Source organism: Brachyistius frenatus, unplaced genomic scaffold, assembly GCF_029030835.1.
Source record: "Brachyistius frenatus isolate BFR_SWC_R1_liver_20210118 unplaced genomic scaffold, ASM2903083v1 Contig_39, whole genome shotgun sequence".
NCBI lineage: Eukaryota > Metazoa > Chordata > Actinopteri > Embiotocidae > Brachyistius > Brachyistius frenatus.
In genome coordinates this window covers 2,618,859-2,642,379 of record NW_027210638.1, presented here as the reverse complement: position 1 = coordinate 2,642,379, position 23,521 = coordinate 2,618,859, and the positions used below count along the sequence as shown (strand labels likewise).

The following is a 23,521-nucleotide window of genomic DNA, read 5'->3' as shown; positions in this document are numbered from 1 at the left end:
GGCATAGAAATGGGAAATAGAGACTGGACGAAATTTTCCTGTTGAGCATTAAATGAATACAACACAGCTTATAATTCTGCACAATGACTGCATGGTTGACTTGTGATCAAGTTGTGTACATAACTCAGAAGAGTATTGTGAGTTCTTACTAAGCCAACTGCTGTCAGTCACTCAAAAAGTTCCATGAAAAAAAAAAAAAAAAAAAAGATCCTTTTTGTCTCACAATAGCCGACTGGTCTGCTTCACCGAGGATATTCTCCCTATATTCTACCTCCAAAAGACATGTGAGTCCCTGTCTTATGACATGGTGGTTCATATCCATGCACACGACCGCCGCCTCCCTCAGCGGTCTGGGTTTGGTGACTTGCACAGTCTTTGATATGTAGTTATAGACGAGCCCATGGAAACAGCGATTCTAAAATACTGTCTTGGGATTTTGTCGCTTGTTTTTTTTAAATTTTTTGAATCTTTATACAATGTTTCTAACTACAACACTGCCTCAAAAAAACCACCAACAAGTGTGTTTTTGAGTTGACCAAATGTACATATTTTTCACATCTTTACATTTACAGTATATGATATATTGGTAGGCATGTGAGATCTAACATATGTCGGGTTAACCAGGCTCTCTTTTGAATCAGTGCCATGTCTTCCAGGAGTTTCGTGCCACTGCCTCTATCTGACAGGTTCGTAGTGGCATTCTTCCCGCTGCACAGAGAAAATGGAGCGAAAGTAAATCTCTGGGCCACGTTGCACCAATCATTCTGAGCCAGATACGGTCGAGCAGGTAAAGGTACACGTCCAAAGCACAGAATCGGACATCGTCGCTCCGTCTGCGATCAGAGCGGTCGCGTGTGAGGGTCTCCCATCAGGTTTAAACTGTATGTTGCAACAGCTGTGAGTTTCTCTGTTCTTTAAGGTGGCGGGTGTAATAATCCTCTTGTAAGAACAAATGAAACATAAAATATGACTTCAGAAGTAGATGGAGAATACAGGACAGAAGGAGAGGGCAAGGGAGATATACTGGTTTTTCTCAGATGGTGAACTGAATGAGGAGCCAATCAGTGTGATCCGGTCCAAATCAGTAAGATCCTGTCTACCTGCTGACTGTGGAGGTCCAGGACCTCAGGGTTCCAGGCAATTTGTCAGACCCGGGGACGTTCCAGGGCCCCGGGGAGGCAGCTGCACTTCTCGCAGGAGGATCTTCCGCTGCTTTGGTGGGGCAGCAGAGCCCACCGTGGCCACCGGCCCTCTCGTCTTCTCTGGAGAACAGTCCTCTGGACACCAGCCTCTCCTGGAGGCTGACATGTCCATCTGCACTGCCCAGAGAGGCTCCGTTCAAATTGACACTCACATACGGGTCCCAGGGCCAGACAGTGCTCATTGCCTGTGTATGCAGGCCCTTTCTCTCACAGCAGGGGGAGCAGGTCTCTCTCTGCCTTTCTCTTCGTTCAATGGACCTTCCCACAACAGCTTTGGGAGGCAAAGCCAGAGGCTGTCTGTCTCCCTGTCCACAGTCCACCTCTCCAGACCCCTGACGGGTTCCCTGCCCCCTGATGATGCATTTCTGCTCGGTGGACCTGCCACCTGCAGCCCCTCTAACGGAGCTGTGGTCTGCCAGCTGCGGAGCTTTGTCTGCCATGGACACTGTGGCCTCGAGAGGGAGCTGATGAGGGGAGTCTGGGGCTGAGGCTGGATGGGATGAGAGCAATGGATTCAGGTGATGTTCCAGGGTCACTTCCTGCAGGGCAGAGTGGGCTGTAGAAAGGGAATCCCAGGGGCCGGCACAGTCTGTCAGGGAGGAAGAAAACAATGAAGTGGGTGAGATGAAAGAGGAGGAGGACCAGCATGCACATGCACACAGAGACAGAATGACAGGGGAGAGGAGAAGATCAGAGAGAGAGAGAAGCATCTTATATTCTCGTAACATCAGGCAAACTTGCATGCAAATGTGTATGAGCAGCACAACAATAGACTTGTGCACCAGGATTCATTCAGCGCTTTGTGACAAACTGATCCTGGGCCGCTCGCAGCATGTCAATTTCAAACAGTCTACCTGACAGCCCTCTTCAGGATGATACAATGTCATCTGGAGGGTCACTTCACACCATATTGCCCTCTTACTACATTACACACAAGCACCTGCACACACACAGCTGCTACTTTCCCATAAAGTCATGATCTCACACACACACACACACACACACACACACACACACACACACACACACACACACACACACACACACACACACACACACACACACACACACACACACACACACACACACACACACACACACACACACACACACAAATACATGCCCAGAGCACATCTACAGATTAATCAGTATGGAGAGAGACATGCAGTTTTTCACAAACCGTGTCTTTAGAGTGGCCCATTAGGAAGAAATAGGGGGAGCTTAGTGTGTCACCTTTCATGCACATGGAGAGGTTGGAAGGTACCATTCCTGAGGGAAGGCAAGTAAAAGCCTATACCAATCATTAGACTTAAAGCAGAGGGGTTACAACACACGAAGAGTAGGTTGTTACTGTATTATATCTATTGTCTGATCAAACAAGTTTTTCACATAAAATAATGTTTGATTTCGGCGACAGAACAGAAGCCGGAGGAGCAAGAAGTAAAATGCATAAAGATATTAATATGCATGTTAATGTTCTTGAGTAAAAAAAAAGAAAAAAGAAAATGAAGCCTTAGCAGGAAAAAGTCGTTCTGGTTATGAAACAGTAATGTAGAATGGAAAAGAATAAATCTGTAGTTTGAAAGTGAGATAGGTCAAAGACTAAAGACAGAAAGAGTTGGATATTCAGAAACTTCAGTCCGTGTTAGGAAAACCTACCATATTCTGGCACCTGCCCTGTGCCTCTCTTTAGCAGCAGCCTGACCCGCCTGCCTCCCGCCTTGATGAGTTCAATGGCACGGGCGTGAGTCATGTCCCGAGTGCTGTCCCCGTTAATCTCTATGATCTGATCCCCTACCTGGAGGCAACACACACAGGATAGGGTCGATTTCTGTCAACCTCGGTTTATCCATGGAAGGTTAACTTTTCCACACGGCCAGCCTTCTGCTGGTGAGCACTTCCACTGAGCGACCGGGGAATAAGTGCCATTAAGTACCTTGTTCAACTGCATCTCAACAGGAGTTGTTAAGGGCGAGCAGATGGTTACACTGAGTTCACAAGCATTTATACTTAACTCACTTAAGCAGAAGGCAAAAATCCATGTTCTGTTAAATTTTACATCATATTTAAAGTCAACGAACATGCTTGATATCACGTGAGACGGGCATTAAGATGGATAAACGAGCACCGAGACTGGATTAAATACACTAGTTCTACATTTCCTCAACAAAAACAGCAACCATTTCTCTCCAACTCAAAATCCCAGAGAGTGGTTTTAACTTCGTCACGGTTGTCATAATCTCACCCTCATCCTCCCGTTTCGAATGGCAGGACCATCTTCTGCAAGACGCAACACAAATAGGTCCATCTTGTACTCTCTGCCTCCGCGAATACTGAAACCGAAACCCTTTGCACTTTTTTCCAGCTCCACTGTGAAGTAGTCAAAATCCTGCAGAACAAAATGTGGACAATTTGCAGCAAATCACAGCAAATCCAATTCATAATAAATTGTGATTATGATCTGTTTATCTGAAATGTGTTACAAACCTGCATACAAATGAAGGATGTACGGTCAACATAAGCAGACAGTTCTTGGTCAAGCTCTACCTGTGGTCTGAAGTCAGTTGGGATTCCCAAAGGGAACTGTGCAGCTACTGGGTGCTGTCTGAAGTCCAGCAGACCAGGTGGGTGTCTGTAGTCCAGTGTAGGGGGCTGACGATAATCAGTCACCGGTGGGTGACGATAATCTACTGGAGGCTGCCGGTAGTCAGTGAATGGAGGATGGCGGAAGTCAGGTTTGACGTCCTGCCTCGCTTTTACCTCTGACCTGTGAAGAGAAAAAAGTAAACCAAATCAGAGGTGATGGAGAGAGCATTGTTTTCAATGGATGGAGGTGTCCTACAGAACACAACCTCACATCCACATGTCTTCTCTGAGAGTGGACAATGTCCGTAACATAGATTTAAATAACATGGGATTTTAGCTTGCCATGTGAGGGAGGAGAGTGTTGGATAAATGAGTGCATGTGTGCAGATGAGTCTCCCCATAAAAAGGATGGAAATATCAGCCTGTGTTCTGAAACTTTTATCAAGTTCCCACTTGTAAAACGGGCAGAAATCCACAGCTCTGGGAATGCTACTCTCAGTGTTCTGATCTGACACACACACACACCCATCGGTGCACACTTTCACAGTTTTGACACGGAACCAGGTCTGATTGCTGGCTTCTTGCATTATAGAGGAGATACCTTCAGGTAAATTATTCACTGACAGTGTAGAAGCTAAGTAGCGTTACGCAACAAAGTAAAAGGCAGCCTGAGACTGAGAAGTCTGACAGGGACAAAAATGGAGTGGATAATAAACTGTCTTCTGTATACACACTTTGATATGTGTGATCTTTATAAATTCCTGCTTCTTCTTCCTGTGGCGTCACCAAGACACACATGGCAATGAGTCTCAGCAGTCCAAACAACAACGCAACTCTTGGCGTTGTCCTACCTGCCGTCGTGGAGGTAGAGCTGTGGAGGGGGGCCAGAGGGCTGGGTGATTGGACTCTGCTGGGTTCCAGCTGGTGCAGGCTGCGAGGCTGCTGGTGCAGGAGGGCCAGTCACTGTTTGGTTTGTCTGAGCTGGTGTCTGGCTGGGTTGGACAGGTGCTTGACCTGGATGAGTGACTGTTTGGCCTGGCTGAGGAGCTATTTGGCCAGACTGGGTGCCTCCTTGGCTTGGCTGGGCTACAGGGCTGGGCTGGGTCTGCGGGCTGTGTTTCTGGGTCATGGGGCTCTGCTTCTCTGAGCTGGGTCCAGAATGGGAACCTGTCGTGGACAGATGGTGGGAAAGGATTTCACCTGAGTGGCAAATTCAGCTCGGAAGAAAGTGGTTTAGAAAAAAAAAACAAGAAACAAAACATGCAGGACTGTACTACGTTGTAGAATTTTCTGGGGGAGAAATCTTCCATATGATCTACTATATTCTTTTTTTTTTGTCATTTAACTCGTTATTGAATTTTTTTTTACATTTTTCTCCAAAAAGCATTAAAACAAAATTACAAAAGTTAAAAGAAATTAAAAGTACGGCGTCATCTCTGCAGTATCCATAACATTAATGTTTGAAAGTCTGTGAGGATAGCGCCCGTCCTTGAAGGAGTCATCAGGTGACCCAACCTGGAAACACAAAATAGACAATAGAAAGTCCCAATGGCACAATCAAGGCTAAATTAAGGAAATTAATAAAATAAGAAACAGGAGCCCATGACCTCAATCTACATATTAATTCATTAAAAAGGAAACTTAAATATTCATAACATTGATAAAACATTAAACACGTGCAAATATCAGATAATTTCCTTAAAAGTAGCTGCAGTCTGGTAATAAAAGACCATCTGCTATAGACTTTGAAGGAGGCTTCTAACCTTTATTTTCCAGTGTCACCATGAACAGTTTGTTGTCCTTTCTGGATTACTATATGTACCATTGCTTTGCCTTTTAAACTTCAAAAATCCAAGTGAAATTTGTACATATTAGACAAAGGAGACTGAGTTCAGAGAGATTTCTTTAAGTACAAAATCAAAACACAGGAAACAAGCTGCCACAAAAAAAACGCACTTAACATGTGATTTCATTTCACCCAAATAACCACTTACCCTCCTCTGGTATGATGTGCAGTGTGACTGTTAGTCCAGCATCTTTAATGAGCTTGACAATGTCTGCGTGCGGCATACTGATGATGGACTGTCCGTTCACAGCCAGGATCCGGTCGCCCACCTTCAGCTTCCCACATCTGTCCGCGGGGCTGCCCTCAATGATGCGTCCGATTTTATGGGGCACAGCTGGAAACAGGCAATAACCAGGTGGTTGTCACTGGTAGTTTCGAAGAAAGATGTCAAAACAGCACAGTAACATTAACAGCTGCGTTATAGTGTGAGCCTCAGCATTCAGGACTGCGGAGCAGTGTGGACACTTTTTAAAATCACGATTCCAAATATTGTGACGCTACTGCAACTTTGAATTGGCTGCAATATTTAAACCTGCTGGAAAAAAATAAAAAAATAAAAAAATCACTTTTCTAATTGTTATCACAATAACATTCAAACAAAACAGATGGTGGTTTGAGTTTCAGTTTTTATCGGCACTCGAATAAAAACAGAAAGCTGAAAATTTCCACATGAGTGTGAAACATTTCTGGACCCACCAAGCAGAAAAAAAAATCCCTGAGGGAAATTTGAACATGCAGCGTTACATCTTGAACTAATGTTTGAAATTATAATGATGACTACTATACACCAGAGCTACTTTTGGGGTATGCATATTCCTAGGTGTATGGACAAACCTAGAGGGGGTGCCATGAATTTAGGCACACAATTTGTAGAAGTTTATATGCATATTTTTAGAGCGCAGTGGATGAATGCAGCATGCATTTGAGGGGGATACATTCATATAGAAGACCATCAGCGTGCAATCTGTTTACGCTCACTGAAGAATCCCAGTCTGTTAAAAGATATCCGCCCCCTCTAGCAAAGGGTAACCATATGTTTAAAAACACATTCATGATGATGACTTTAATATTACCATGGCATTAAATCAAGATTGAAATAAAAAAATACAATTTCAAAAGGCATAATCAGTTTGAGATTGACCCCAGATAATGAATTTTCTGAGGCTACTGGACGGTATAACAAACACAAGACAAGGTGCCCGCTTGTTATAAGTAAAACAGATAAATAGGATATTCTACTCCTGAGCCTGTTATTTAGCAGACATGAAATGGAAAGAGAATTGGCACGGTGGAATAGAAAGTCTTTCACCCACTGAGCACACACGTGATTTTATTGTCTTTGCTGATGTTCAAATGATGTCAACTGAGGAGCCAGAATGATACATATCTTGGACGTCTGTGGATGCCCAAACAGGGTCCCACTCAGACGTTCAGATATTGACGCCGTCTTGGACTTCCACCAGACGTACAAACGTGGGTCTGGACCAACGGGTGGGTCTCAACGTCTCCCTGATGTCGCATGTTTGCTCTGGTAAGTTCATCTGACATATTTCAAAACAATTGAATGGACTAGAATTGCACTTAAAAGAAATAAAATCCCATATAGCTCTTTAAATTAATAAAGTAGAAAACCCAAAATTGCTGTAGTGCAGTTACCACCCTCAGGATGACTGGTCATCACCATTTGTGTTTAACAACAACCTTTAGGGCTCCAGACAGACGCAAGTCATTCTGCAACTCACTGATGACGGTGGCGTTCTCCGGCCTGTTCAGGGAGCTGATGATGACGAAGCCGAAGCCCTCGTTTTCCTTGCGGTGAATAACCACATCGCTGGTTTGCAAGCCGGATCCTTCCGGAGGTGAGGTGGCAACAGGGACGATGACCGCCGGAGGCCCCGAAGCCGAGGCTGCATCGCTACGTGGGGAGCTGTGCTGTGTCGACACTGAGCCGGGGCTGCGGCCGTTCACAGGACACGGTTCACCTGAAGGAAAGGAAGGGAGCAGGTAGGATGAGGGAAAGCAGCAGCTGTTTTCCTGTAAACACGATAAGTTTACTGTTATGTTAAAATAAAAAAGCAGCTAAAGATGTAGCTGTTGGAAAAAAAAAAAATTCAGGTTCTGCTTCATGTACTGCATAAAACATTGCACTCCTCCAACTCCAGCAGGGATTCTCTGTCAAAGTCAAACTCTGCTTGTCTGTTTGTTATTTGACAGGCATGACTCTTGTGTAACCGGATGCCCTTGCAGTAAAACAAACCACACAGCCTGCTGCAGTGATCACACAAAACAAAGGATAAATGTATGTATGATCTACTACCACAGAAAAGATGTGTGGGTGAGAAGTACACAGTGATCCTGCACAGACTGTTAGCATGTGTGTCCTGTCCAAGCTGTGTTTTTTCTATTTATTTGATGCCAGTGAAATGTGCAGCCTGTCCTCCAAGTTTGGTAAAGTGTGAAAAAAAAAGAAAAAAAAAGAACAAAAGAATACAACAAATCCTCACCGGGCATTTGCACTCTCCTTCTCACAGTCAAGCTGACTTGACCATTGCGAGCGGCTGCGTGCATCAAGTCTATTACGTATTTGTGCGGTTTCCCAGCAACCACATTTTTATCCACAGAAATGAGCTCATCCCCAGGTCGAAGCCGCCCGTCGCGCTCAGCGGGAGTGTTCTCTATTATAGCGCCAATAACAATCTGTTCAAAGACAATCAATATTAGCAGCATAGATGAAGGTGAAGAGGATGAGACAAAGACAGGTGGAAACACACAATAATTGTTTTATCTAGCTTGTAAAATACTTTTGGGTCGTGATAGCACATTTTCTCCTTCCTTATATTCTGCTGCCACATCCCCTCTGTAACACAGACTGCATGCTGCTTCACAACGTGGACAAGTTAGCAAGGCGTCGCTTCAGTATGGGAGGTAGTGAGCAGTGTGAGAAGACCAAGGTGTGTGTCGGTCTGAGGGTGTGTCTGGAGGGCATGTTGATCAAATGTGTGTGACTGGATGAAGAGTGTGAAGTTAGGTGCAGGTCAGATGAGGCTGGTGTGTATGAAGTTAAATATGTGTGAGGTCCAGCCCGTCCCATACGAGCCTTGTCACGGGCGTCCGGACTCACAGCCTGCACGGCCTCGTCTCCGCCCAGGATGCGGAAGCCGAAACCCGTCTTCTCCCTCAGCAGGTGCACCTCCACCTCTTCATACTCTGGGCCTGACACACAGGAATAAAAAATAATGGTCGTCTCTTTTTTTTTTTTTTTTAACAGTTAAATCATTGAATTCTTTTTTTTATTAACGGCAACACTATGCTCCATCTACCACAATCAGCTTTCTGTACTCACGCCTGCTCTCGTAGATGGCCCTCGACTTCTCATAAAGGTCATAAGGGTCAGGCTTGTTGAGGTCGAAGCCTTCGGTGGAGTCAGGCACAGATGTGCGGTGTTGTGGCTGGTTTGGGAAGGGCGTCCCAGGGGGCAAGACAGGGCCAGACATGTTCGCCTGAGGGCTGCCATGTGGGTCCCACTGGTCGGGCAACTAGAAGGAAAACACCAAGAAGCAGATGTTTGATTGAAGACTTGATATCATTTAGATTTACAGCCCACATATTGCCTTTTTTCTCTGTGTTACATTAACCAATTATTATTAAACTACACAATGAGAGCAATTAGAATTATTTTTACACAATAGCTTCTTAAACCTTCCCGACATGTTTTAGGGCGTATAAAAAAAAAATCGGTGTCTGCGTTTTTTTAAACAGAAAAGTTAGAATATGTTGTTTTAAAAGCTCCTCATCACTCCTACTGAAAAGTACATTCTCAGCATATGTGCACTCTTAAAAATGCTGAGTTGCAGACTGAACAGTTACTATCTTACAGACTTGTGATGTCACAAATCCTGCTAAAGCATGCACATCTAAAACTGAAATTAAATGTGAGCACAGAGAAAGTTCCCCCCCCCTGATGAGCTGAATATGAAAACAACCTTTATTGTCAAACACCGTGAACATCAAAACTCCAATGATAGAACTTTGATAAACAAAGGCTTAGTGTTTACTCTGATGGATTATATTAACAGATTGCGGAAACTGTTTCAAAACAAACAAAAACTAATGACAGAAAAGGTAAAACAACAAACAAAAGGCTGAGTATGCACAGAAACTGCAGAGAATCATGTTATGAGACAAGTAAGCTATTTTAATTTATATATTTATTATGTCAACTGTTTGAGCTATATTTAGTTAAATGTTGAGCTTCTGCAGCTCAATTATGGAGTACAAAATGACAATTTGCGCAGGAGCTGATGCGCTAATAGATTCAAATCAATATTCTGACTTACATGAGGGGAGAATCATCGAGTCTGATTATTCTGTCAAAAATGAATGAGAACTGATTACAGAAGCAGCAACAGGTGCAGTTTAGTTTAAGTATAAATCTGAAGAGCTTTTCCCAGCTGGTGAGACATGAGATCTGATGTGATCAAACTCAAGCAGGTCAAGAGAGGCTGGTGCGTTTCACTATCAAGAAAAAGCCAAACACCTCAGAGGTAAGCTTCTATGACAAGCGCTGACACTAACACACAAGGCGAAACGCCTTTGGTTCAATCATTGTACCTGTTTGGAGGCCTTCCACGGAGAGATGTGGCCTGAAGAAGACAGAGAAACACAGTTAACAGAGACCAAAGTCAAACAATCTGAAAAACTAAATAGAGACAAAAAGCACTGCAGGGGAATTGACAGTAATGTGCACAAGTTTCCACTTGTGAGATAAAAAAAAAAAAAATCCAAAATCCTCTTTCCTTAATGAGTGACAAAAATTCTCAGCTTTCTTTTCATATTCCACTGTTTTGACTTTGTTTGTGTAACTCTTCCTAAATGGGTTTGGTTGTTGCGTTTGTTTTCAACATAATTACATCATTAGCTGCAGGCTAAAACACACACACACACACACACGCACGCACGCACGCACGCGCGCACACACACACACACACACACACACACACACACACACACACACACACACACACACACACACACACACACACACACACACACACACACACACTCTGTAAGTCGTGTTTTATCTGCATGTAGGAAGCAGGGGGAACTCTACATCACAACAACAATCTCATCAGCACAGCTCCCCTGTGACCCCACTGAATCAAAGACATACAATACATCTATGCTCCCAAGACCCAAATACATACATTTAGACATGTGGAGGGGGAGGGGGAGGGGAAACTGGAGGGGCTGTCTTGTATAAACATTCACTCTGAATCTTTACACATGTGGGTAGAAACACATAAGCCCACTCATCAAGCCCAATCCTCCATGAATTTTTCAGCACAAACTTGTGCTTGTAAAATATTCTTTAGAGAGTTTTGGTATATTTAATATTTATTCAGTTTATGAGATTTCCTGACAAATGTCAGGGAGCACCGGGTGGAATATATTTATGTAATTACTCTCCTACTACATCCACCTGCTTTTTAGATGTATGAGATGAAGGCCGGGCAACGGAGCAGAACGGCAGAACTTTCCATCAAAATCAGCCAGCGAGTGGAGATTTGAGGAAAATGAAATACAATAGATACTTGTGTGCCCTTGTGAAGTCACAATGACAATTTTAAATAATTTCCTGTCATTCCTTTCTACTTTTGTCTTTCTTTCTTTCCACATTTTTCTCCCACAAACCTTCTCCACTTGCCCTATTAAAGAATTGTTGCTACCTGGAAATCTCTTCCATCTTAAAACCAAATGTCATCTGTCCCTGCTGTGTCAGAGTGTGGAGGAGGTCGTGAGGAGATGAGCAAAATAGAAATAAAAACTCTCCTATGAACGAATGCCATAAATATGAATGGGGGTTTGAGGAGCGCTATCCGCAGTGCTGAAATGATTGGGCACAGTGGCAGCAGCAGAGGGAGGGCTCGGTGGGAGGTTGGGACTAATAACTACGTTCTGCAGGGAATATGGGCCTTAAGGGAAGCCTTTAAGGAATTTTAATAACTCATTCTCACAAAACTTCCCTTAATGACCCAATGGAGGAAATGAGTACGAGCTACAAGGCAATTGTCCACTCATATTAAAGAGGAGCGTCATCCTTACAGACGCATTTATGCTTAATTTAAATGCTAATTCAATTCACGGGCATATGTGCCTGATGTGTGGTGCACTCGTGTGATGCTTATGAATGACAAATGAATGGCTGGTAGTCAGTGGTCAAACAGTCTGGCAGGCCAGACTCACAGACTAGCCTGCTGAGTTCTGGATGGCCTTCAGATCAACCTGATTGGCTTGTGTAGTCTGACACCCTTTTTCTTCACAGCCTCGATCTGCATCCTCATTGGTGCCACAAAGTGTTTCTAGTCTGTGGTTGGCTCTGCTTCAAACTGGGATGTCAGGGGACGGAGCTGTGAACACGACCAGAGCTCAGTGGAACTCTGGCAGAGTGCCCGCACTACAGTGAAGCAGTCAGCTCCACACACACACACACACACACACACACACACACACACACACACACACACACACACACACACACACACACACACACACACACACACACACACACACACACACACACACACACACACACACACACACACACACACACTGTAAGTCTGACACCATATCTGTGTTACAGAAAGCACCAGCACTCTCAGTCACACATCTGAAATCATGGGGTCAACCTAAATTTCAGTGATGCTCAGCCCAGAAATTTTACATCTGCAAACTCAAATATGCTTAAACATTCCTGACATTTTGCACATATGAGTCACTGTGAAGGACCATGTCTTTTTATTCACCCGGCAGAGAGGAGAGAGACACACAGAGAGGCAGAGAGGTTCCTGGTGTGTCAGGCTGATAGCCCCTGTGGGGCTGTTGTCTTGAGTTGTTTGATAGAAACTGGTGAGGTTGAAGGAGGAGTTGGCATCTTTGGAGGAAGGGAGGTAAGTTGTCACATTCAGCTCAGATCATCGGTTGCAAGCCGTCTTTGTGCTAAATTCAAATACAGATCTGTGTTTGCACAAGTGGTGCAGCATCAATGTGTGCAGGGCAACCTCATTTGTGTATTGAATTTCAGCATGCCTTTTAAAGGCCGTATCTGACAGTGAAGCGTTAGTGTGTGTCTTTACAAAGGTTAACCACCAGGTGGCAGATGTCAGCTCCGCATGATCAACATTTGATCTGAGCAGCTCACATATACACCTATCTACACATGCACGGTCACACTGTTGGTTTATTTTCTACTCCCACTGGAAACAGGATTTGAAAATCCTTCTGCTCATTACAATCTCTGTAACATGTATTAGCTTTAATGTAATCAAGTGACTCATAATAACTAAACATAGTACATATTCAATATATTGGTCATACATCTTCAATAATGGAACCATATTACACTGCAAGGCTGCAGACATCAGTACTGGCATAAAAATCAGTAACCCACCCAGCAGATAGTCTGATGTATCAGGATCACTGAGAGCTGTCTGTGATTGCTTTGCAGGTCTGCAATAATAATTCCTGACACACTTCAATTAATTAAACCCGAGATGTATATGAGACCGTTTGCCTTCATCCCTAATTAAATACAATCCATGAAAAGGGTGATGCAAACGAGAGCATAGCCATAATTCCTCTTTATTGTTCTGATATCTCGGAAACAATGCAAATTAACTCTTCACTCCTGGCAAATCATCTCAAGAGTATCTAAGTATCTAAGCTTAATGGTAAAAAAATAATGTGACAGTGTAAACTGCCCAACTGCTGAGTGACAAAGGAAAAACACAAAAAATGTTATAAACTTTGTCTCTTGAAATAGCCAAAGGAAAGGAGTTTTTCTTTACTCTTTTAATTTTCATTCAGGTTGTTGAAGTTAATCATTGTGTGGTTGAGTGAGGTAAGTGCAGTCAGAGGAAAATATCAAGTCAAATTTTGACCTGTGACTTTAAGACCTTTTAGAGAAGGAGCGCAAGAGCATGTGTCAAACAAATAAAAGCTTTGACTGTGCAATTATATATTCTGCCAGGTACACAAAAGTGCAGGAAAAAGAAAAAAAAAAGGAAAATGCCCACACTCCACTATGAAATTCTCTTTCAGGTCTTTTTTCCAGCTTCTTTGTAACTTCATCTTCATTTATTTTCTCAGGCTGAGGGCAGGTGATCGTCTCCTTCTCTCACTTAAAGAGGAAGGTAAAATGTTGAACGTGTGCAGAGAATTGCAGGTGGTGGGGGGCAGCAAATGAAAATGCAGAGCTTGTTACAAAGATTCAACATGTGGCAGCTAATGTTGAACAACACAAGTCCTGAATTCTCTGTCTAAATATGCAGACAGCCAACAGTAAAATCAGTCCGATTTAAATGTTTGCTCAGAGTTTGGGTGTAGGAGGAAACATTGCGTGAGAAAGCGCTAGAAGTTTCCAAAAAGGACACAGACTCAGACAGGAAAGCACATCTAGTTTCCTCTTGTTGAAACTGTCTCTAACGTAGCATCACATCAAAATGGATTTGTAAGCAGAAAACAGTCAAAAGTATTTTTTGTCAAGAGTGTTTTTGAATAATGGGTATATGCAGCCAAAAAGCATCATACCAACCAGTTAGGCTTGTTTGCAAGCTGGCTGACACTCTCCAGTAATTTCTGCCCAAAGCACATTGCAGCAAAATGACTGCATTCATTTTGAAGATGAGTGGCACCAGTGGGAAGGAAACTGCTTTCCCCAGAACAGTGTAGGTGCCATCTCTACCCACAGAGCTGCACTACACCTAACAGTGAGTTTAACTCCACCTCTCATCCCAACTCTGCACTTCATTGTAAATGTGATGTGCTGTGTCTTAAAACAGACCCTTCGTGCTGAATACCCGCTGTGCTGCTCCGGTCTGTTTTACTGGAAAAAAAAATCTATGACATGTTGGTGATGAAGCCACATTTGGAAAACACTGAGAACACATGGTGTGACGCACAAAACACTTAACATGACATCTGCTTACACGCTGGTCAGATCTTTCTTTGTATATGCTCTGCATGAGTCAGCACATATGAAATACACTAAGAAACATATTGTTCACTGCAGTTTTATATTTTCACATTTTCTAATAATGTATCCTCTGGCTGTTTGCTCCTGCACTGATCTAATTCCCCCAAGAGGAACATTAAAGTTACATTTTTGTAAACCAGCACATAGATATTATTAGACTGTGAAATAAGTCTGAATTGTTACACTTTTTATGAAAATACAGGTTGTTTTTTTTAAAGAGATAATACACTAATTTGCCGAGTTTTGCACCAGACAAAATTATTCTTCTAGCTTCTAAACTATTAAATATTCCAAAAGACCTGAATACAGAACCTCTGTGATTTGAATGTGTTCAAAAATAGAGCGGGTCTCAAAATGATCATAGTCAAAACATCTTTTGCTCTATCAACTCTCACTGTCAACTCTACTTGACTCCTCTCTTGCAAAGCTGCAGCTGGCGTTGAAAATGCACTGTAAAGTTATGTTTGTGCATCTTGATCAGAAGCCAGCTTATATTTAGCTGGAAGTTGATCTTTCACTGGACCGTTCTTTAATTTTGCTAAAATTATCTTGGTTGTTGAAAGGTACCAATATGTCACTTGTTATTTGATATTAATTGTAGTGTAATCATTTTTGCCACCACTGTAGACATAAATAGATCACAGACTATTAATCTGTAATAAAAAGCGGAAAATTATTGAACTATCATGTGAAAGTAAATGGAATTTATAGCCCCCAAAACATGCTTTAACTATCAACTTTTATTTACTACCAGTCTGTAAAATAATTTGGATTTATTTGGGACTAGTCCCATCAAGTCCCATATACAAGCTTTCTTGCAGCCCTTTAGAATGAACAACAGTATATAGGAAGCATCTAAGCGACTTCAAGCACACAAACAGTCAACCAGAAAAGAAACAAGGACAAAGTCTGTCTCACCTGTTCCTCCTCTCTGTATGAGGAGCGTCGCCTCAGCTCCCACAGGACACTCTTTGAGCATCTCCACCACTCGTCCGTGTCCAGCTGCAGCCACCGGCTGCTGGTTCACCTCCAGGATCAGGTCTCCCTCAATCAGCCCTGATGCGACCTGTGAGCCTGGCTCGAGCACCTGCAGCACAACGACACCGCACATCCATCGTCACCATTTGACCTGCTGCATTTTGATTTTGTGGTAATCCTCCAATATCATTAACATAGAACTTCTACAGTCTACTCTATTTTATTTGATTATTTTCTTGCCAGTGCTGCAAATATATGTCAATCCACAACAGTCATCTTTTGTTGGTCCCTAAAATGTTTGCAGAAACAATCATTCAAGAATTTTTTTGTGTTTAAAGGTTTACAGGGTCAGCAATTTGAACCGCTTTTACTTATTTCATTGTTGATATGTAGACTGTTTTTGGAATATTCTTGAAACAATGGAAAAAGTGCAGGTGGAACAATGTTGCTCGACAGGCAGATAAGTCCTAAGGCAGGAAAGCTAAAAACTGAACATAAAACCAATGACTAGTTTAAACAGATATTTTTTTGGAGTGCAGATGTTTTACTGTACAAATACAATGAGGATGAGTAATAGCATTTGTCACATCCCAACTCATCTACTCTAATTTATCTGCTCCCACTACTGCATATCTTAGTATGCAGGTTGGGATTTTTTTAGTCTGTACTTTAAGGACACTCTTCGTAGATAGTAGATAGAAAATCCAACCCAGGCTGCGCTCACTTTGCTCTTATTATCTCAATCTCTTTTTACTTAGTTGTGCTGATCAAATAAAATTTTCCTTGACCTGCTTTTGTATTTCTGCCTCACGTTTAATTTGTAAGTCAACTCTGCTACTGAGTTTAGCTGACACCTGCGATTTCACTCTTGAAATAGCACATTTAATTTCAGTAGAATAAAATTAAAACATCAAACAAGTCTGAAGCCTTCATTCTTTTATGGACTGTTCATTGTCCACTAAGACGATAAGGACACATTACCTGTTTGACTCGCTGACCAGTGGGGCTGTCCGCAATGGTGAACCCAAATCCTTCTGCCCCTTTCACCATAGTAACTGTCAGCAGCTCTGCCCCTTGTGCTGTTGCCCCAGCAACACCTGCTGTCCCCGAGGAAGCCATTGATACGTTATCTTCGTGAGGCGTGAGTGCCGATGCTGAGCCAGGCGTGGTGGGTGGCAGGGATGAGCCATCCAGATGTGTGTCCCCGGGGTGAGAGGCTCCGGCCTGTGCCAAAGCTTGAGGGGGAAGCTGGGAGCTTAACGACAGGTACTCCAGGTACGGGTCGTAGCTGCCACGCCCGTTAACCACCAGGGGACGGTGTTCCAGGCCGATAGGGGTCAGGGAGGCGCTGGCTGCCCCACTTGGGTCCTCAGGATCGAAGGGCAGAGGATATCCTCGACAGAGCACGAGGGTCACACTCTGACCGATCGGTACAGACTGGAAAAGCTTGACAACGTCTGCGTGTGTGGTGCCGAGCACGCAGATGTCATTAATGTAGACAATGACATCCCCTGTGGAAAGATAGGAACAGTTTCAGTCACACTAAAGCATGTTACATGTTACAGAGAGGACATGACCTGGTGTCAGTGGGTCATGTACGACAGACTGTGGTGCAAAAATACAACTTGTCGCAGTCTGTTAAAATCTCAGCGGTATTCGAACTTGCCGCAGCAACACAGAGGAAACACACCCTCCCTATTGCCACAAAGGAATATAATATCAGTTCACTCAGTGTATCAATGTATATGTGAGACAGAGTGAGAGATTGAGACTGGGTCAGGGTCTGGAAAAATACGATAACCATCTGGTTCTCACTTGCTTCCAGAGACCTTTTAATCATGAAAATCTCAAATATCCGAATGAATTCACACAGTCAGTCTCAAGTAGTAACAGTTTTTGAGTTTTGGCTCATTATCCTGTTACAACTTCTTCTTGGTCTGGTGACAAGCAGATATCCAACATTGTTTATGATCTGAACTGTTGTATTTATCACCCTTGTCCTGCTAGCAGTGCTCATACTGTCCGATTCCAGCACTTCAGCTAATTTTCAAGTCATGTTCACTTTCCCGGGGTGGTTGATGACATTATATCCTGGACACCAATGAGAATAAGGTGAGACAACTTTACAAATGCGACACTAGATACTCTGTCATCTCTGCTGTAGTTTGAACGTGCGGAAAGTTATGGATTTCAGCTTTAAAGTCACGGCCCCATGACAAATGCTCAAATCCTCTATTTCACACTTCTGGAGGCACTCTCTGTCACATATGCACACATGCAGACACGCACACACACACACACCCATGAGTATGTGCACACGCATAAACATACCCCATACATGTCACAGGCACAATCATACACAATCCCTAAGAGCAATGCTGCACAGCTCAAATAGGCCAGCTAATCTCAGCCAGAGAGTGTCTGTGTGCGAGTGTGCCCGCGTGATTGTGAGCGTGTGCGCATGCATGTGCGTGAGCAGCTCTGGCAATGTCACAGAGCGGAGAGACGCAAGTTGGAGAGAGAAAAATCAGAACAGAGAGAGAGGGAGAGGCTGACAGTCAAGGATAGAGGGATGAAGAGAGAAAAAACTAGAGAGATAGAAAGAAAAAAACTGATGAAAATATACTGAGGCTGAAAACAGAGGAGAAGTGTCAGATGACATGGTAAGATAAGAAAGCATAATAAAGGGTAAGCCAAAGAGACAAAGAGAGAGATGGAGATAAAATAGAAAGAGGATCCAGATAAAAGAAAAACTGATAGGCAGAGGGAGAGACATAAAAGCAGAGAGCAGGAGCTGAAAGGAGGAAGGAGGATTCCCGGCTCCAAAAATGAGCTCCAAATGAGCAGTTTACGCACCAGCCATGCCAGGCATGGGGCCAGCTCACAGGTTCAGAGGAGAGCACACATAAAGCCTCACAGGCCAGCTCCTTCCTTGATCCTGTGATTGTAGCTCACTGTGACTTATACTAACACAGCTATTCAAGGTTAGACCTAACCTAAGGGTTTGATTTCTATGAAAATCAACCAATAACTATCATTTCCTTGAGGATCCTGACTATGGACCTGTAAAAACCTCTGTTGGTATTTTTAGCCAAAATAAGCATGTACTGTAGTGCATGAGCAGGTGCGGATTTGATGTCTTACTCATGGACACGGCAAATGAAAACACACTAGTTATTGCACAAATTCAGTCTTAGCCTGGAGGTTGAGAAGCAGGGCTTTGGGCCAAAGGGTCACTGGATCAATTCCTTGGACCAGCAAGGAAAAATCTCATAGGCCAAAGTGCCTGTAAGCAAGGCACCTAACCACCAACGGCACCCCGGGCACTTCAGCTGCCCACTGCTCCGAGCGTTTCTGGATGTGTTAAATTTCTGTGTAAAAACATCTATGTAACATGATGGCAAATAAAATCATTCTTCTTCTTCCCTTTGCAGTCATGCACGGTCTCCCTAACCACTAAGTAAGCCAACATTACTGCTTGTGTGGATGCTACAGCTTGTGTAGTTTTATGAATCAAAGCACAAACACAACTATGGGACAATTTCATGAAACCGTTGGAGCTGTGTGACTTACTTTTGAGAATACCTTGACTACTGGTGCTTGAGCAGGGATGCTGCACCTGCAGTCCCACTATTAAAGCAGAAATGAATCTCTTAATGAAGTAGGTGTTGTGTGGGTGGATGTCAGTTATGGCCAATCAAATAATTTCCTCTCAATCTTATTAAATGGAGGATGTTATGGTGCACTGACAAAGGACAGAGTGAGCTGAGAGGAAACTAAAGTCCTTGTCTGGGACACAGTGCCAGAAGCACAAATATAGGCCACCATAAATCTGCCACTGAGGGCTGATGATGCCCCTTTTAGGATCAATTCATATTTCTGGGGATACAGAAACCTAAGTTTAAAATGTTCTAAGATTCTGGGGGTATCAATGCAATGTTTTACAGTATTGACACTATATATACAGCTGAGAAGAATTTAATCAATTTATAAAAAAAACTTGCAGGGAACAAAGGAGGACAAAGTCATTAATGAGGCACGCCCTCAGCCCAACCTTCAGGTTTTAAAAGATAAAAAGAGCTGTTTTTCTCCAAGTATTGTGCTTCATGTTGTACATGTCCATCTGTATGTGAGTATGTTAGGTAAAGGTTGAAAGTAAGGGTAGTGTGTGCTGTCCATAATTTGGATGAAAATTATGATATTGATTTTGTCTGACAAAAATCACTGCCGGACATCAGGACGTCAGGGGATGTCACAAAAGATCTAACACCGCTTACTAACCAAATCTGATGAAGCTGAGGCTGCAAAAAAGTCAGGAGCTACAACAGGCAATAGGCAGCAGACTGAGACACAAGTCAACCAAGCAAACCTCAAATCAAATTTGTTATCTTCATACCTTAATGTCTCCTAGTGGAACAATGATGCTCTAAATAACCACTAGGGTGCACATTAGAATCAATTCACTATTGAAACATCAACTTCTTATGGAGGACTTTTTTAAATTGAAATCAGTTCATCAGTTTATTACTCAAAAAAACAAATGAACGATACAAACAATGTGTGGATGTATACGTGGCTGTGATGTTTGATATCTCTGTGATCTCTGCAAGTAAAACTCGGACATTAGTGCTTATGCTTAGAAATGTTCTGAGTTGTCTAATGTTGATGCAACAATTACACAGCACCCCCACAACATTTCTTGGCTATTGACACTGCTGTGCTCCCTGGCTTGTTAGGTAGGAGAGATGTTGACAAAAATTACCCATCAGGAAGGTAAAAAACAACTTCAATGAAATTGAAACTCTGCCAACAAAAGCTCTTTGTGTTTGACCTGATATGGCAAGAAATTAAGTTCCATAACGCTGAGGTGTCAGAGTAATGAGGCTGTGCGTAAACATTTCTATAAACACAGAATTACACTATCAGCAGTGACAGCAGTGACAGCTTGCAGTTTGTTTAAATCTCAATTTATTTCTAAACCAGTTGTCAAAATTGGATTGTAAACATAATTACCTGTGTCCATTTTTCCGTCCTGAGCAGCGGGTCCATCTGGTATTACACTCTTCACTTGCAGGAACTCATCGGGCTCGTCGCCTCCTATAATTGTGAAGCCAAATCCCATGTTGCTCTTCTGCAGGGCTGTTGACAGGAAGGTGCCCTTCAGCTGGGTCGGGTCCCTTGTAAACAATGGCTTCTCTGCATTGAAAAAAGGTTTTGAAGTATGATATTTTACATATTCTTCATTTTAAGAAACCTTAAACATTAGGTGTTTACATTATTTTTTGCTTGAAATAAAAGTTCAAAAGGATCTTTTCAGTGCTGATGCACCTATTGTACTATTTTCAGAACGCAAAAGCACTAATAAAATAAATTTTCGGGATAAGCTGACTCATTGGAGATATGCATTTTTCACTCAGATGAAGCAGTACATAATGTACTGGTCTAGTATGTCATCATACGCGTGCCTGGATTAGCCCACTAGGGGCCTCAGGGCGAGCATGTTCTCTGTCCCCCACACTGCCAACGATCTCCATTCGACCCTGTACATTGTGACATTGTGCATCTGCCCCATCAAATACTCATGAAACTGCCCGCTCTGTGAGATGGGTCAGGAAAGCACAGAGAAAACGCACAATATTAAATATAGAAAATCAGTACAATAGGAAAACATACAATTAATTAAAAAATGTATCAGCACCTGATGGCCTCAAAACCAGGGCCATGCACTGTGCACATCCTTTCTGCAGTCATAGCATTTTCTAATTTGGGCAACTGTGCAAGTATGTCAGCACGTTTTCATTGAAGTACTGCACATAGTGTAACATTGTACCTCTATATATTGTGGGCAGTGGTAGAGCAGAGAGTCCCTGGCTCTGCATCTGCCTCTGCTGCTCCAGGCGTCGCTTGGCTTCCAGGACTGGGTTCTCAAACTGAGTCCTTCGATTGATGTGACTGAAAATACAGGGCTTCATTACAAATTATGGAAAAGCACAAATTAAAGCTTCTCTGCAACCCATAACAATTCCATAATGCAATTCTGCATAAAAATGTTACCAAAGTGAAAAAATTAAAACATTTTTACTTTTTACTTAAATGTACTCAAGAACCAAAATGAAATGTTTATTCCTAAGAATAGTAACCATTCGTGTGTTACATTGCATTACATTTATACTCCACTGAGTCTCCCTGTCAAATGAAAGGGTTGTTTCTCTTGCTAATTCCAGTGAAAACTAACAGTCCAGATCTGGACAGTTAGTGCTCAGATGTTTCTGCTGTTATTTGCTAGTTCTTAAGAGTAATGGCAGTAATCACACAAGCCATGGGTTAGCTGGCAAACACAAACTTGCAGTGACCCAAAATAAAGCTCTGGTAAAGAGTTACAGGCATGAGTTGGAGATTTGTATATTTGTCTCAGGAGTTGATGGATCTCCTAATCTGATGAACATTCAACTACTCATGTTTATGTAGTTTGTATGCCTCTAGTCAGGCAGGTTTTTGCAAACATAGTAGCCCTAATACAGTATGTTGATAAGCACACACGATAATGCAAAGCTAGATGTTCTGATGTTGTGTTGGAGTCTATATTGCTGATTCATTCTGAAAAAAACACAATAAAGCTTCAATATATTAGCCATATTTTTAGGTTTGAGTGGGTCCACACAGTCAATCGATTAATCAATCAATTGAAAGTGCAGAAACACCAAGCAACATGGTCTCGAAACACTTAACAATTATGAAGATTAAATGGACCAGAAAATGCCAGAATGGTCTTAGGTATATAGATATATATTATGACCTTTCCTTGGTCTTAAATGTAAAATAATATTCTCAAATTAATTCACAGCTACAGCCAAATGTTACAAATGAGTAAATTGTGGGTAAAAAAAAACAAGAACAACTAATAATTCAAATTTGGTTGGACAAGAACAAAACTGAAGGTGCTTCTATATGAAAGAGCACCTAGAGTATATTTGTAATGCAACACTGAGCAGGTGAACACGTTTCATCAGCAGCATCCTCAGTATAGTCAAATGAGCAAAAATATATGAAAAAGAAATGAGAATTTAGTCATTAATAATTCATAAGGAGGCTTGTAAACCATGGAAATGCATTTCCTGTTTTACTACAGAGCAGCTGAGTTATGCAGGTCAACAGGGAAACTTACTCTACGTAGTAGCTGCCGTAGATGGGGTCATCGATCTTCTCCCAGCCATAGGGCAGCTCTGAGAGGAGGAAAAAAAAAAATCAGACAAGGGAAATGAAGTCAGTATATGCTGAGAGCAGAAGAAGGAAGGTAGACACTAAATTGAACCACTGAGGAGAGACAACATGAATCTTGGGGCTCACAGCTAAACGCTCCCAATGTGCTCCTTTAATAGACAGACAACACTTCGATCTGCAGTGGTGGCTTCTTCATGGAGACACGAATCACAAAAAATATGTCAATACAAAGCAGGGTGGTAGGAAACAAACACTTAAATCAACCGGCATCTTATTCTGCCTTCTCTTTCTTTCTTTCTGTTCGTTTTATCGTATGCACAAATCCGTCAAAGCCAAATACCTTCACCATACTTCATGTTTGTCTCTTTTTCATTTACCCACCCACTGGTTTTCGCCTTGGATGCCTTCCATGGTTGTTGTGTTAATTGTCTCCTGCTCTGCCTCCTCTGTCTCCCTGTTTCCTCCTCACTTCATCCATGCCTTGATTTATCTCTCCACCCTCCATTATACAAGAACTAGGTCAAGACATTACTAAAAGTTTTTGTTCTCCATGCCCTATTCTTACAATTCACTCCTAACTTTCCAGTGACACACACAAACACACTTGTAAGGTGTAGCACATTTTAAATGAGCTCCCTCTGGCGGTGTCCAGGGTTT

The 23,521-nt window shown here is 42.6% G+C and overlaps 1 protein-coding gene across 8 annotated transcripts in view; it reads right to left on the bottom strand.

Moving 5' to 3' along the window:
- Positions 1–434: 434 nt before the first annotated feature.
- The window catches only part of magi2b (membrane associated guanylate kinase, WW and PDZ domain containing 2b), a 75,897-nt gene continuing 52,810 nt past the window's right edge, over positions 435–23,521 (bottom strand). For 2 of the 8 annotated variants that reach the window (XM_069701993.1, XM_069701996.1), the window contains exons 7-22: positions 22,809–22,866; positions 21,474–21,595; positions 20,657–20,839; positions 16,625–17,154; positions 15,584–15,752; positions 10,246–10,277; positions 8,978–9,170; positions 8,732–8,847; positions 8,139–8,331; positions 7,377–7,616; positions 5,783–5,968; positions 4,640–4,955; positions 3,690–3,969; positions 3,448–3,591; positions 2,862–3,000; positions 435–1,791 (exon numbers count right to left, since the gene is read on the bottom strand). In XM_069701993.1, coding sequence (XP_069558094.1) covers positions 1,097–1,791; positions 2,862–3,000; positions 3,448–3,591; positions 3,690–3,969; positions 4,640–4,955; positions 5,783–5,968; positions 7,377–7,616; positions 8,139–8,331; positions 8,732–8,847; positions 8,978–9,170; positions 10,246–10,277; positions 15,584–15,752; positions 16,625–17,154; positions 20,657–20,839; positions 21,474–21,595; positions 22,809–22,866 — 3,596 coding nt within the window. In that variant the 3' untranslated portion in view covers positions 435–1,096. Of the gene's footprint in view, positions 1,792–2,382; positions 2,494–2,861; positions 3,001–3,447; positions 3,592–3,689; positions 3,970–4,639; positions 4,956–5,782; positions 5,969–7,376; positions 7,617–8,138; positions 8,332–8,731; positions 8,848–8,977; positions 9,171–10,245; positions 10,278–15,583; positions 15,753–16,624; positions 17,155–20,656; positions 20,840–21,473; positions 21,596–22,808; positions 22,867–23,521 lie in introns of all 8 variants that reach the window. The other 6 variants (XM_069701997.1, XM_069701999.1, XM_069702001.1 and 3 more) reach the window with 6 other exon arrangements.